Source organism: Mobula hypostoma, chromosome 12, assembly GCF_963921235.1.
Source record: "Mobula hypostoma chromosome 12, sMobHyp1.1, whole genome shotgun sequence".
Classification (NCBI taxonomy): Eukaryota; Metazoa; Chordata; class Chondrichthyes; order Myliobatiformes; family Myliobatidae; genus Mobula; species Mobula hypostoma.
The window spans coordinates 98,714,297-98,728,173 of record NC_086108.1 but is presented as its reverse complement, the minus strand read 5'-3'; the positions used below and the strand labels follow the sequence as shown (position 1 = coordinate 98,728,173).

The 13,877-nt window shown below is 43.9% G+C and overlaps 1 protein-coding gene across 3 annotated transcripts in view; it reads right to left on the bottom strand.

The window, feature by feature from the left end:
* Positions 1-7,663: 7,663 nt before the first annotated feature.
* LOC134355030 (kynurenine--oxoglutarate transaminase 3-like) overlaps positions 7,664-13,877 on the bottom strand; it is a 185,124-nt gene continuing 178,910 nt past the window's right edge. For all 3 annotated transcript variants that reach the window (XM_063064691.1, XM_063064689.1, XM_063064688.1), the window contains 2 exons: positions 11,904-11,990; positions 7,664-11,778 (listed from right to left, as the gene is read on the bottom strand). In XM_063064691.1, coding sequence (XP_062920761.1) covers positions 11,728-11,778; positions 11,904-11,990 — 138 coding nt within the window. In that variant the 3' untranslated portion in view covers positions 7,664-11,727. The remainder of the gene's footprint in view (positions 11,779-11,903; positions 11,991-13,877) is intronic.

Genomic DNA, 13,877 nt, shown 5'->3' with positions numbered 1-13,877 from the left:
CAACATGATTGTATAAGGGCTAAGAAAGTTGTAAAAGAGCGCCTGAAGGCTTTGTGTGTCAATGCAAGGTGCATTCGTAATAAGGTGGATGAATTGAAAGTGCAGATTGTTATTAATGATTATGATATAGTTGGGATCACAGAGACATGGCTCCAGGGTGACCAGGGATGGGAGCTCAACGTTCAGGGATATTCAATATTCAGGAGGGATAGACATGAAGGAAGGGGAGGTGGGGTGGCGTTGCTGGTTAAAGAAGAGATTAACACAATAGAAAGGAAGGACATAAGCCGGGAAGATGTGGAATCGATATGGGTAGAGCTGCGTAACACTAAGGGGCAGAAGACGCTGGTGGGAGTTGTGTACAGGCCACCTAACAGTAGTAGTGAGGTCGGAGATGGTATTAAACAGGAAATTAGAAATGTGTGCAATAAAGGAACAGCAGTTATAATGGGTGACTTCAATCTACATGTAGATTGGGTGAACCAAATTGGTAAAGGTGCTGAGGAAGAGGATTTCTTGGAATGTACGCGGGATGGTTTTTTGAACCAACATGTCGAGGAACCAACTAGAGAGCAGGCTATTCTGGACTGGGTTTTGAGCAATGAGGAAGGGTTAATTAGCGATCTTGTCGTGAGAGGCCCCTTGGGTAAGAGTGACCATAATATGGTGGAATTCTTCATTAAGATGGAGAGTGACATAGTTAATTCAGAAACAAAGGTTCTGAACTTAAAGAGGGGTAACTTTGAAGGTATGAGACGTGAATTAGCTAAGATAGACTGGCAAATGACACTTAAAGGATTGACGGTGGATATGCAATGGCAAGCATTTAAAGGTTGCATGGATGAACTACAACAATTGATCATCCCAGTTTGGCAAAAGAATAAATCAGGGAAGGTAGTGCACCCGTGGCTGACAAGAGAAATTAGGGATAGTATCAATTCCAAAGAAGAAGCATACAAATTAGCCAGAGAAAGTGGCTCACCTGAGGACGGGGAGAAATTCAGAGTTCAGCAGAGGAGGACAAAGGGCTTAATTAGGAAGGGGAAAAAAGATTATGAGAGAAAACTGGCAGGGAACATAAAAACGGACTGTAAAAGCTTTTATAGATATGTAAAAAGGAAAAGACTGGTAAAGACAAATGTAGGTCCCCTGCAGACAGAAACAGGTGAATTGATTATGGGGAGCAAGGACATGGCAGACCAATTGAATAATTACTTTGGTTCTGTCTTCACAGAAGGACATAAATAATGAAGAATAATAAGAAGGACACAGGAGGACATAAATAATCTTCCAGAAATAGTAGGGGACAGAGGGTCCAGTGAGATGGAGGAACTGAGCGAAATACATGTTAGTAGGGAAGTGGTGTTAGGTAAATTGAAGGGATTAAAGACAGATAAATCCCCAGGGCCAGATGGTCTGCATCCTAGAGTACTTAAGGAAGTAGCCCAAGAAATAGTGGATGCATTAGTGATAATTTTTCAAAACTCGTTAGAAAAACAGCCAGCCTCCCCCCTCACCCCTCTGATCCCAGCTCTCATCCATGCCGGGTCTTTACCATCCCCTCCGACCTTCAACTGTCGGAGGCAGAACGCTCTGTTCTCAGTAAGGGCCTCACGTTTGTCCCCCTTCGCCCACACCTCAGCGAGTTCCGTGTTCGCCATGATGCGGAACTTTTCTTCCGCCGTCTCCGTCTCCGAGCCTACTTCTTCGGCAAGGACTCTTCCACCCCCACCGATGACCCCTTCTCCCGTCTTCAACCCTCCTCTTCTTCATGGACACCCCGCTCTGGTCTTCTGCCTGCTCTGGATCTCTTTATTGCCAACTGCCGACGGGACATCAACCGTCTCGACTTCACCGCACCTTGTCCCCATTCCAACCTCACTCCTTCGGAACGCTCTGCTCTCCACTCCCTCCGCACTAATCCTAACATTATTATTAAACCCGCTGATAAAGGGGGTGCTGTTGTAGTCTGGCGTACTGACCTCTACCTTGCCGAGGCACAGCGACAACTCGCGGATACCTCCTCTTATTTACCCCTCGATCGTGACCCCACTAAGGAGCACCAGGCCATTGTCTCCCACACTATCAACGACTTTATCCGCTCAGGGGATCTCCCATCCACTGCTACCAACCTTATAGTTCCCACACCCCGCACTTCCCGTTTCTACCTCCTACCCAAGATCCACAAACCTGCCTGTCCTGGCCGACCTATTGTCTCAGCTTGCTCCTGCCCCACCGAACTCGTTTCTGCATACCTCGACACTGTTTTATCACCCCTTGTTCAATCCCTTCCGACCTATGTTCGTGACACTTCTCACGCTCTTAAACTTTTTGATGATTTTAAGTTCCCTGGCCCCCACCGCTTTATTTTCACCTTGGATGTCCAGTCCCTATATACTTCCATCCCCCATCAGGAAGGTCTCAAAGCTCTACGCTTCTTTTTGGATTCCAGACCTAATCAGTTCCCCTCTACCACCACTCTGCTCCGTCTAGTGGAATTAGTCCTTACTCTTAATAATTTCTCCTTTTGCTCCTCCCATTTCCTCCAAACTAAAGGTGTAGCTATGGGCACCCGTATGGGTCCTAGCTATGCCTGCCTTTTTGTTGGGTTTGTGGAACAATCTATGTTCCGTGCCTATTCTGGTATCTGTCCCCCACTTTTCCTTCGCTACATCGACGACTGCATTGGCGCTGCTTCCTGCACGCATGCAGAACTCGTTGACTTTATTAACTTTGCCTCCAACTTTCACCCTGCCCTCAAGTTTACCTGGTCCATTTCCGACACCTCCCTCCCCTTTCTAGATCTTTCTGTCTCTGTCTCTGGAGACAGCTTATCCACTGATGTCTACTATAAGCCTACTGACTCTCACAGCTATCTGGACTATTCCTCTTCTCACCCTGTCTCTTGCAAAAACGCCATCCCCTTCTCGCAATTCCTCCGTCTCCGCCGCATCTGCTCTCAGGATGAGGCTTTTCATTCTAGGATGAGGGAGATGTCTTCATTTTTTAAAGAAAGGGGCTTCCCTTCCTCCACTATCAACTCTGCTCTTAAACGCATCTCCCCCATTTCACGTACATCTGCTCTCACTCCATCCTCCCACCACCCCACTAGGAATAGGGTTCCCCTGGTCCTCACCTACCACCCCACCAGCCTCCGGGTCCAACATATTATTCTCCGTAACTTCCGCCACCTCCAACGGGATCCCACCACTAAGCATATCTTTCCCTCCCCCCCTCTCTCTGCATTCCGCAGGGATCGCTCCCTACACAACTCCCTTGTCCATTCGTCCCCCCCATCCCTCCCCACTGATCTCCCTCCTGGCACTTATCCGTGTAAGCGGAACAAGTGCTACACATGCCCTTACACTTCCTCCCTTACCACCATTCAGGGCCCCAAACAGTCCTTCCAGGTGAGGCATCACTTCACCTGTGAGTCGACTGGGGTGATATACTGCGTCCGGTGCTCCCGATGTGGCCTTTTATATATTGGTGAGACCCGACGCAGACTGGGAGACCGCTTTGCTGAACATCTACGCTCTGTCCGCTAGAGAAAGCAGGATCTCCCAGTGGCCACACATTTTAATTCCACATCCCATTCCCATTCTGACATGTCTATCCACGGCCTCCTCTACTGTAAAGAGAAGCCACACTCAGGTTGGAGGAACAACACCTTATATTCCGTATGGGTAGCCTCCAACCTGATGGCATGAACATTGACTTCTCTAACTTCCGCTAGGCCCCACCTCCCCCTCGTACCCCATCTGTTACTCTTTTTTATGCACACATTCTTTCTCTCACTCTCCTTTTTCTCCCTCTGTCCCTCTGAATATACCTCTTGCCCATCCTCTGGGTCACCCCCCCCCGTCTTTCTTCCCGGACCTCCTGTCCCATGATCCTCTCGTATCCCCTTCTGCCTATCACCTGTCCAGCTCTCGGCTCCATCCCTCCCCCTCCTGTCTTCTCCTATCATTTTGCATCTCCCCCTCCCCCTCCAGCTTTCAAATCCCTTACTCACTCTTCCTTCAGTTAGTCCTGACGAAGGGTCTCGGCCTGAAACGTCGACTGCGCCTCTTCCTATAGATGCTGCCTGGCCTGCTGCGTTCACCAGCAACTTTGATGTATGTTGCTTGAATTTCCAGCATCTGCAGAATTCCTGTTGTTTTTATTAGCAAACTATGTATGCAGTATACAACCCTGAGAACTGTCTTTCCGCCGACCCCACGGAACAAAACCAAGTTCAAAGAAAACATCAAACATCCAACACAAGAAATTGAGAAAACAGCAAAAATGAGTGAATGATAGAATATTAAACCTCAAATCGCAGAGTCCTTGAAACAGTCTAGCAATGTTTAATTTAGCACTGTGTTGTTGGCTGCTGTGACAGTCCGTTCTGATCAAAATTGCACAAAATAGCAATAGAAAAATGAATTACTAAAAAGCAAAAACACATATAATATGAACTGCCTAGCCTCTGAAAACAAGTCTGAACCATAAACTGTACCGACCAAAACTTGCCTGAGACCCAAGAGTCCGGCACCTTCCTCCGGCAGCAGCGAGTGAGAGGGATCAAACGCAAATGGCATTGTGTCTGTAAATAGTTAGAAAAAATACTAGAAAATAATGGTTAAGTTGCAAATAAAGTCCAATTTAACAGTCCAATCCAAGAACACAGAATTAGTGCAGTGAGGGACATGGCTCAGTTCTGGTATTTTATTAAACTAGGAGAGGTTGATGAGGGATAGCAGGAGACAGTGAAACTGGAGCCCTGAAATTATTAAGATACTATCTAAATTTGAAAAGAGGGATTCAAGTGTTTTGTTGGCTCATGGATGGGCAGCTGAGGCCTATTGTTTTCAATCCCTATGGGGAATGTGGGAACTCCAGAACACTTTGTATGTCCCTGCGGACTGTGCGTGCAGAAGGTACTTCCAGCTGCTTGAGCTCGAGCTCAGGAATTCCAAGCTCGAGGGCAAATGAAGTCATGGTAGAGCATCAGGGAGGCTGAGGGTTTATGGAGGCACACGTTCTAAAGGTCCAAAAGGTTCATTTATTATCAAAGTATACAACTCTGACGTCCTTCTTCTTCAGGACGTGGGCATGCCATTGGTGGGCTTTGGAACAAGAGGAGGAAGTTGGAAATGCAGAAGTCCCACCCTCAGAAAAGTGCTCAGAACTGGAGAACACTGCAGTGGTAACAAAGTGAAGGAATTATTCCAATGCCATGGCACCACTGGGCCAGTGAAAGCTCGGGAAGCACGAGTAAGTGTATGAAGTTTATCGGGAGAGTAGTTCCGATAATTAGTCAGACAGTCTAGTATGATAGGACCTCCATTGTGAATGTCCATATGAATAGGGCGGGGTAAAAGACTTCTAGGAGAGGGCAAATAACATTCTAGACTGGAGAGAGTGACCCAGAAGCTGTTATACATATCGATGACAAAGACATGAGGATCCACAAGCAAAATTTCAGCAGCTAGGAAGATACAAAGGACCTCAAAGGTAGTAACCTTCGGATTACTTGCTGTGCCATGAAGTGAGCATAGAAATACAGAGATAAGGATCGTCAATGTCTATCTTGAAGAGCAGTATAGGAGGGAGGACTTCACAGTGGATTCAGGCATCGGAATCAATTCTAGGGCAGGAGGCATAAATTCAACAGGGAAAGGTAGTACTTGAATGGGATTGGGACCATTGTCCTTGTAGGGAAGATTGCTAATGTGGTTAAGGAAGATTTATATGAGTTCAACAAAGAATATGTGCACATAAACACATAAAATGTGAACACGGCTGGTAAAGTAACAATGGATAATCATATGGGAAAATGGTGTGATAGGGTGAGGACTGGATGCTTCATATTTATAGAGGCAAAGTGTTCAGTACAGATAGGGAAAGGAGAAAGAAAAGCTGAAATGATGTCAGAAGACATTGTCCTGTTGGAAGGAAAGGATGTCCAGGACCCATTTTGTTTTGAGAAGGTAAACAGGTATGATCATGTTTCTTGGGGTATTTCATTACCTCTCAAACAGTGGAAAAAAAACTAGAACAAATCTGAAGGGAATTTTTGGAGATGTGCAAGAAGGTGATATTGTGGGCTAATTCACCCATATATTAAATTGGGAAAGTCTTAAAATAAAGGAAAGGTAGGGGAGAAGAACTTGCTTGATTATATATCCAGGGAGGTTCACAAGGATGATCCGGGAATGAAGCGGTTGTAAACGTAACTTTGCTGGATCAAATAACGACAGCACAAAAAGATCGTTACTTATCTTTCCACCCGTTTATTTCTTCGAGCTCAGCCGGTGAGTGAACTTGGACCTGACATCAGGGAAAGAACCTTTCTCATCTCCCCAGTGGTTCTACAAGTTCACTGCCCGATGTCAGAATTGTCAGACGTTATAAGGCCACCGATACAAAAGAACAATCAGTTTGATAACCATTCCGGTCCAGTCAATGGACTATTGATGCAGAGAACAATCAGTTTGATAACTATTCCGGCCAAGTCAATGGACTATTGATACAAAAGTACAATCAATTTGTTGACACTCCAGCCACCTTAATTAAAGAAAAGAATGTCCTACCTGGTTTTCTGGAGCCACAACTTAATTACAAAGATAAGAACATCCGCCAAATGTATGCTTTAATTAAGAAAGGAATGTTCTGTCTAATTTCCATCAGGTACTGCTTTTTGTCAAAATCAAAAGGTGTGAAAAGCCCAGAGACATCTGGTGTGGATCTGGGCAAACCCTAATTATCTTGCTCCAAAGAAGGCAGCTGTGAGACATCACTCAAACACACTGCAGTCACAGACGTAGTACTGAATCCATTGTTTACAGGAATCTTGAGAATCTCCCTTTCCCGTAAACTTTATCACGGTTAACATATGAGGAGTGTTTGATGGTTCTTGGCCTGTACTCACTGGAGTTTAGAAGACTGGGGCGGGGGGGTGGTGGAGATCTCATTGAAACCTTTTGAATACTCAAAAGCCTGAATAGAGTGGAGATAGAGAGGATGTTTCCTAAAGTGTTGGACCAGAGGGAACAGCCTCAGAATAGAAGAACGTCCCTTTAGAACACCGTTAAGGAATTTCTTCAGAAAGAGGGTGGTGAATCTGTGGATTTCATTGCCATAGTTGGCTGTGGAGGCCAAATCATTTGGGTATTTTTAAAGTGGTGGTTGATGAGTTCTTGATTAGTGGGGGCATCAATAGTTAAGGGGAGAAGCTAGGAGAATGGGGTTGAGTGGGAATAAAATGGCAGAGCAGACTCAATGGACTGAATGGCCTAATTCTGCTCCTATGTCTTGTCGTATGGTCTTATAGTCCTAAATGTTTCCTCAGTCCATCTGAGAAAGAGCCATGTACTGAACTTAGTGCTGGTTTGTGAAGTGGATGTATTTGCCATATGAGAATACTAAGGCAGGATACCACAAGGTTTAGATTAACAATGGAAATAATCAAAGACCCCACCGAACCCAGACATTCTCTCTTCTCTCCCCTCAAGTGGAAGATAGGAAAATCTGGAAGCAGGATTCAAGGATAGCTTCTACCCACTGTTGTAAAACCATTGAACTGTCCCTTTGAATGATAAGATGGACTCTTCAATTCCCAATCTATCTTGTTATGATCTTGCAATTTGTTTGCCAGCGCCGCACTTTATCAGTAGTTTTACACTTTACTCTGCATTGTTATTGTTTTACCATATTTTAGCTCAATAATGATTTGGACTGTATGAACAGTATGCAAGACAAGCTTTTCATTGTATCTTGGTACATTTGACAATAACAAACCCCATATCAATATGGTAGATGGGAATCTACAGGGAGGTTGGTGTGCTAATCAGTCTTATGGCACCATTTCACTCCCTATTCCCCCAAATTAGGCAACAGCAATGTGGAAAGTAGCAATAATTCCTCACTTGGGACATCCGCATGCAAGTCACAGCTGTCACGTCACTGTTTCACTGAACATTGGTGACGGAGACATGTATCGACTTTATGTCTATATTGTATTTTGTGTTGCACGTTTATTATGGAGTATGGTAATTTGACATGCGTTGGGATGAGGTAGATGCAAATGAGTACTGTTTTACATAGAACATACAACAGTACAGCACAGGAACAGGCCATTCGGCCCACAATGTTGTGCCGAACCAGCTGAAAAGCAAATCAAAAACACCCAAATACTAATCCCTCCTACCTACACCATGTCCATAGCCCTCCATCTTCCTTATATCCATGTGCCTATCTAAACATCTCTTAAAAATATCTAATGTGTCTAGCACAATACCAGGCAGCACATTCCAGGCATCTATGACTCTCTGAGTAAAACACTTACCCTCAAATCCCCTTTGAACTTACCCCCTCTCATCTTCAATGCATACCTTCTGGTATTAGACATTTCAACCCTGGGAAACAGATGCTGTCTGTCTACTCTATCTTATAAACCTCCATCAGATCTTCCCTCAGCCTGTCCTCTCCAGCGAAAACAACCCAGGTTTATCCAGCCTCTCATGATAGCAGTTTAGTTAGTTAGTTTGTTTAAGTTTAGTTGAGAGGGAGTGAGTCGGGGTGATATTTTTTATTGGTTGCTTAGTTGCACTAATTACTTTTATTTTGCTATATTGCGAATTTAGTTCAGTTAGTTTTTTATCGCTATAAGATCGTTAGTTTTTGCTTGTTTCGGAATAAAGGATCAAAGTACTTTTCTTTTACTTGGAACGCAGTTATTTGGAGGCGTGTCATACAGTGTTAACTCCAGTACACAGTCTGTCAGCGGTTTTATAGTTTGTTCTCAAGTAACCGCTACAGTTGGGGAGCTACATCATCGTGGCTTAAAAGCTGCAATGGAGGAGAGGAAAACTGCAGAGCAAAGGGGACTTGAACTCTTCAGTGTGACCTCCCCATTCCCCTGAGTCCCTGCACAATGAACAGGCCTGATCAACTCCTTTGGTGTGAGTGTCTATGAGCAAGTAAAACAGAAAAGCTACAGCACATTGGGCCCACAATGTTGTGTCGACCATGTAACCTACTCTAGAAGTTGCCTCGTGTTTGCCTCGTGTCACCTCGTGTTTGTGCTAGAATTTCCCTACTGCATAGCCCTCTATTTTTCTAAGCTCCATGTACCTATATAAGAGTCTCTTAAAATACCCTGTTGTATCCGCCTCTACTTTTGTTAGCAGTGCATTCCACACACCCACCACTCTATGTGTGAAAAACTTACCTTTGGCATCCCCCTTGTACCTACTTCCAGGCACCTTAAAACTATATCTCCTCTGTTAGCCATCTCACTCCTGGCAAAAAGCCTCTGGCTATCCACACAATCAATGCCTCTCATCATCTTATACACCTCTATCAGGTCACCCCTCATTCTCTGTTGCTCCAAGGAGAAAAGGCCAAGTACACTCAAGCTATTCTCATAAGGCATGCTCCCCAATCCAGGCAACATCCCTGCACGCTCTCTTAGCATCCACAACCTTCCTGTAATGAGGTGACCAGAACTGAACACAGTACTCCAAGTGGGGTTTAACTGAGGTCTTATATACAGTGGCATGCAAAAGTTTGGGCACCCCGGTCAAAATTTCTGTTACTGTGAATAGCTAAGCGAGTAAAACATGACCTGATTTCCAAAAGGCATAAAGTTAAAGATAACATATTTCTTTAATATTTTTAAGCAAGATTACTTTTTTATTTCCATCTTTTACAGTTTCAAAATAACAAAAAAGGAAAAGGGCCCAAAGCAAATGTTTGGGCACTCTGCATGGTCAGTACATAGTAACACCCCCTTTGGCAAGTATCACAGCTTGTAAACACTTTCTGTAGCCAGCTAAGAGACTTCCAATTCTTGTTTGGGGGATTTTCGCCCATTCTTCCTTGCAAAAGGCTTCTAGTTCTGTGAGATTCTTGGGCCGTCTTGCATGCACTGCTCTTTTGAGGTCTATCCACAGATTTCTGATGATGTTTAGGTCAGGGGACTGTGAGGGCCATGGCAAAACCTTCAGTTTGTGCCTCTTGATGTAGTCCATTGTGGATTTTGAGGTGTGTTTAGGATCATTATCCTGTTGTAGAAGCCATCCTCTTTTCATCTTCAGCTTTTTTACAGATGGTGTGATGTTTGCTTCCAGAATTTGCTGGTATTTAATTGAATTCATTCTTCCCTCTACCAGTGAAATGTTCCCCATGCCACTGGCTGCAACACAAGCCCAAAGCATGATCGATCCACCCCCGTGCTTAACAGTTGGAGAGGTGTTATTTTCAAGAAATTCTGCACCCTTTTTTCTCCAAACATACTTTTGCTCATTGGAGCCAAAAAGTTCTATTTTAACTTCATCAGTCCACAGGACTTGTTTCCAAAATGCATCAGGCTTGTTTAGATATTCCTTTGCAAACTCCTGACGCTGAATTTTGTGGTGGGGATGCAGGAAAGGTTTTCTTCTGATGATTCTTCCATGAAGGTCATACTTGTGCAGGTGTCACTGCACAGTAGAGCAGTGCACCACCACTCCAGAGTCTGCTAAATCTTCCTGAAGGTCTTTTGAGTCAAACGGGGGTTTTGATTTCCCTTTTTAGCAATCCTATGAGCAGTTCTCTTGGAAAGTTTTCTTGGTCTTCCAGACCTCAACTTGACCTCCACCGTTCCTGTTAACTGCCATTTCTTAATTACATTACGAACTGAGGAAACGGCTACCTGAAAACGCTTTGCTATCTTCTTACAGCCTTCTCTTGCTTTGTGAGCATCATTTATTTTAATTTTCGGAGTGCTAGGCAGCTGTTTAGGGGAGCCCATGGCCGCTGATTGTTGGGACAAGGTTTGAGGAGTCAGGGTATTTATAAGGCTTTGAAATTTGCATCACCTAGCCTTTCCTAATGATGAGTGTGAACAAGCCATAGCCCTAACAAGCTAATTAAGGTCTGAGACCTTGGTAAAAGTTACCTGAGAGCTCAAATCTCTTGGGGTGCTCAAACTTTTGCATGGAGCTCCTTTCCTTTTTTTCACTCTCAAATTGTACTAAACAAAAATAATACACTAATCTTGCTTCAAATGTTGAAAAGAATGTTTCATCTTTAACTTTATGACTTTTGGAGATCAGTTCATCTTCTACTTATTTAACTATTCACAGTAACAGAAATTTTGACCAGGGGTGCCCAAACTTCTGCAGGCCCCAGTGGGTGTAACATTACCTCTATCTGCAGTAGCTGATCAAACGGCCAGTGATTACAGGTGAATATAGTTCCGCCTTTGTTTGGATAACAACAAAAAGTTCATTGGCTATCAGTAGGTGCAGCGTCTCACTAAAAATCAAGACACGGGTACTGATCCACTTCACCTTCAGTTCAATTGCTTCCTTCCTTTTCAAGTCCATGCAGTAGAAGCAAATGCCTCAGGGAAGATTTTTCCCGTTTCCTCCCTGTGCCATGCAATCCAGCCTGCAGAGGAGGCTGTGAGCAGAGACAGTGGCACAACCCATGATGCTTGCCGGGTGGGTACTGTACGCATTTTATTCTTTACATGTGCCACAGCAGTGAGAAAGAACACCAATCGAAAAGATGAAGTTTCATTTTAAAACAGTGTTTAACAGACCGCCAGTTCTTTCCATTATTTGACCAAATCATCTGGGCTTTAACAAAATAAAGTAGTAAAGGTTATTTGTTTATTTGAGAAGAAATTTGAGGCCACTACGGTTTGATGCATTCTTTCACGACAATGACCAGAATTCAGTGAAGGCATGGCTTTCATTTCCAGTTCTTCAGAATGGCCTCTGCTGAATCCAAAGTACTATCTTGCTGTTTGAAAAAAATAAAAAAAAACACTTTACACAATGTACTAAGTAGGTTTGCACAAATATACATTTGTACTTTGTTCTTCTTGAATTACCAGATGCAGAGCGCGGTTAAACCAATAGACTGACCTTGATAAAGCAGAAGCGAATATATTTCTCATAAAGACTCTTGCTTTGGTCACTGACAAATGAGGTCACAGGGATAGTTGCCAGTTTCTGAAAGAAAAAGAAAAGTTCTCAACCAAACAGAAAAATGAATGTAAGTGAAGATTTACTTTCAGGTACAATGCCATTTTGGAGACACCTGAGCTTACTCTGTACACATCATCATCATTATGTGCTGTGTCATATTGACGTGAGCAATCATGGTCTTATCTTGGCCTAATCAAAGCACAAAAGTTGTTTGCCATTCCCTTCTTCTGGACAGTGTCTTTACAAGACGGGTGACCCGGGCCATTATCAATACTCTTCAGAGATTGTCTGCCTGGTGTCAGTGGTCACATAACCAGGACTTGCGATATGCACCAGCTGCTCGTATGGCCACCCACCACCTCTTCCCGCCGCTTCACCTGATCCTGATTTTGGGGAGGGGGCTAAGCAGGTGTTACACCTTACCCAAAGGTGATCTGCAGGCTAGTGGAGGCAAGAAGTGGCTTACACCTCTTTTAGTAGAGACATAGCTCAACCCTGCCACCCATACACATTTCAGTTTTAGAACATTTTCTCTGTACTGCTGACCTTCCTTGCTTCTTTCCTGCTTTTTAGTCACAGTCATAAAGCACGACAGCACAGAAACAGGCCCTATGGCTCATCTAGTCTTGGCTGAAATGCTGTTCTGCCTTGCCCCATCAATCCACACCCTGGACCTAGCCCTCATACCCCTCCCATCGATGTACTCATGCAAATATCCCTTAAATGTTGAAACTGAACCTGAATCTACCATTTCCACTGGCAACTCATTCCACACTCACATCACCCTCTGAATGAAGAAGTTCCCCCTCAGGTTCCCTTAAATATTTCACCTCTTACCCTTAACCTGTAACTTCTAGTTCTAGTCCCACACAACCTCAGTGGAAAAAGCTTGCTTGCATTAACTCTATCTATATACCCAATATAATTTTGTATACTTGTACCACTGTCAAATCTTTCATTCTCTTACACTCCAGGGAGTAAAGTTCTAACCTATTAAACCTTTCCCTATAACTCAGGTCCTCAAGTCCTGTCAGCATCCTCGTAAAAGTTCTCTGTACTCTTTCAATCTTATTGATCTCTTTCCTGTAGGTAAGTCTTTCCAATTACAAAATTCAGAACTTGGAGTATGGTACCACATAGTGATATGATTTATCACAACCCAACCCCTGAAACAATTAGAAAACTAAGACCGCAAAATAAAAAGAAACAGAAAACTCAGTAGGTTAGGGAGCATATGTGGAAGGAGAAACAATGTTAATGTATCAGATCACTTTGACTTTGAATCCTGGTTTCACCCAAACACATACCTTCTATGGCGCTCCACCCTCACCAATCTCAACATCCTTTGTTCTGCCAGGTTTATAAACTTGCTCTCTGCTCCACGTTTACAAATACAGTACTGTGCAAAAGTCTCAGATACCCTAGCAATATATATGTATCTCAGATTTTACTGTACTGTACTTTGTGAATGCCTTCAAACTATGACCGGAGGAAAGTATTGGTGGGGAGATATCATGGTAGGTTCCTTTGAACACAGAGAGTGGTGGGTGCATGGAACACGCTACCAAGGCTGGTGATAGAAGCAGATACATTAGAAACATTTAGGAGACTCTTAAATTGGAGGGCTCTGTGGGGGGGGGGGAAGCACTAGACAGATTGGCACAACATGTGGCTAAGAAGGTGTATGGTGTGCTAGTCTTCATTACTCGGAGAAATGCAGGCTAGTATAATCCGCTAATAGAAAGGTTGTGAGTGGTGGTAAAAATCTTCTGAGGTGTATATATTTCAATGCTAGGAGTATTGCGGGGAAGGCAGATAAGTTGAGGGCGTGGATTGACACGTGGAATTGTGATGTTATAGCAATTAGTGAAACTTGGCTACAGGAGGGGCAGGACTGGCAGCTTAATATTC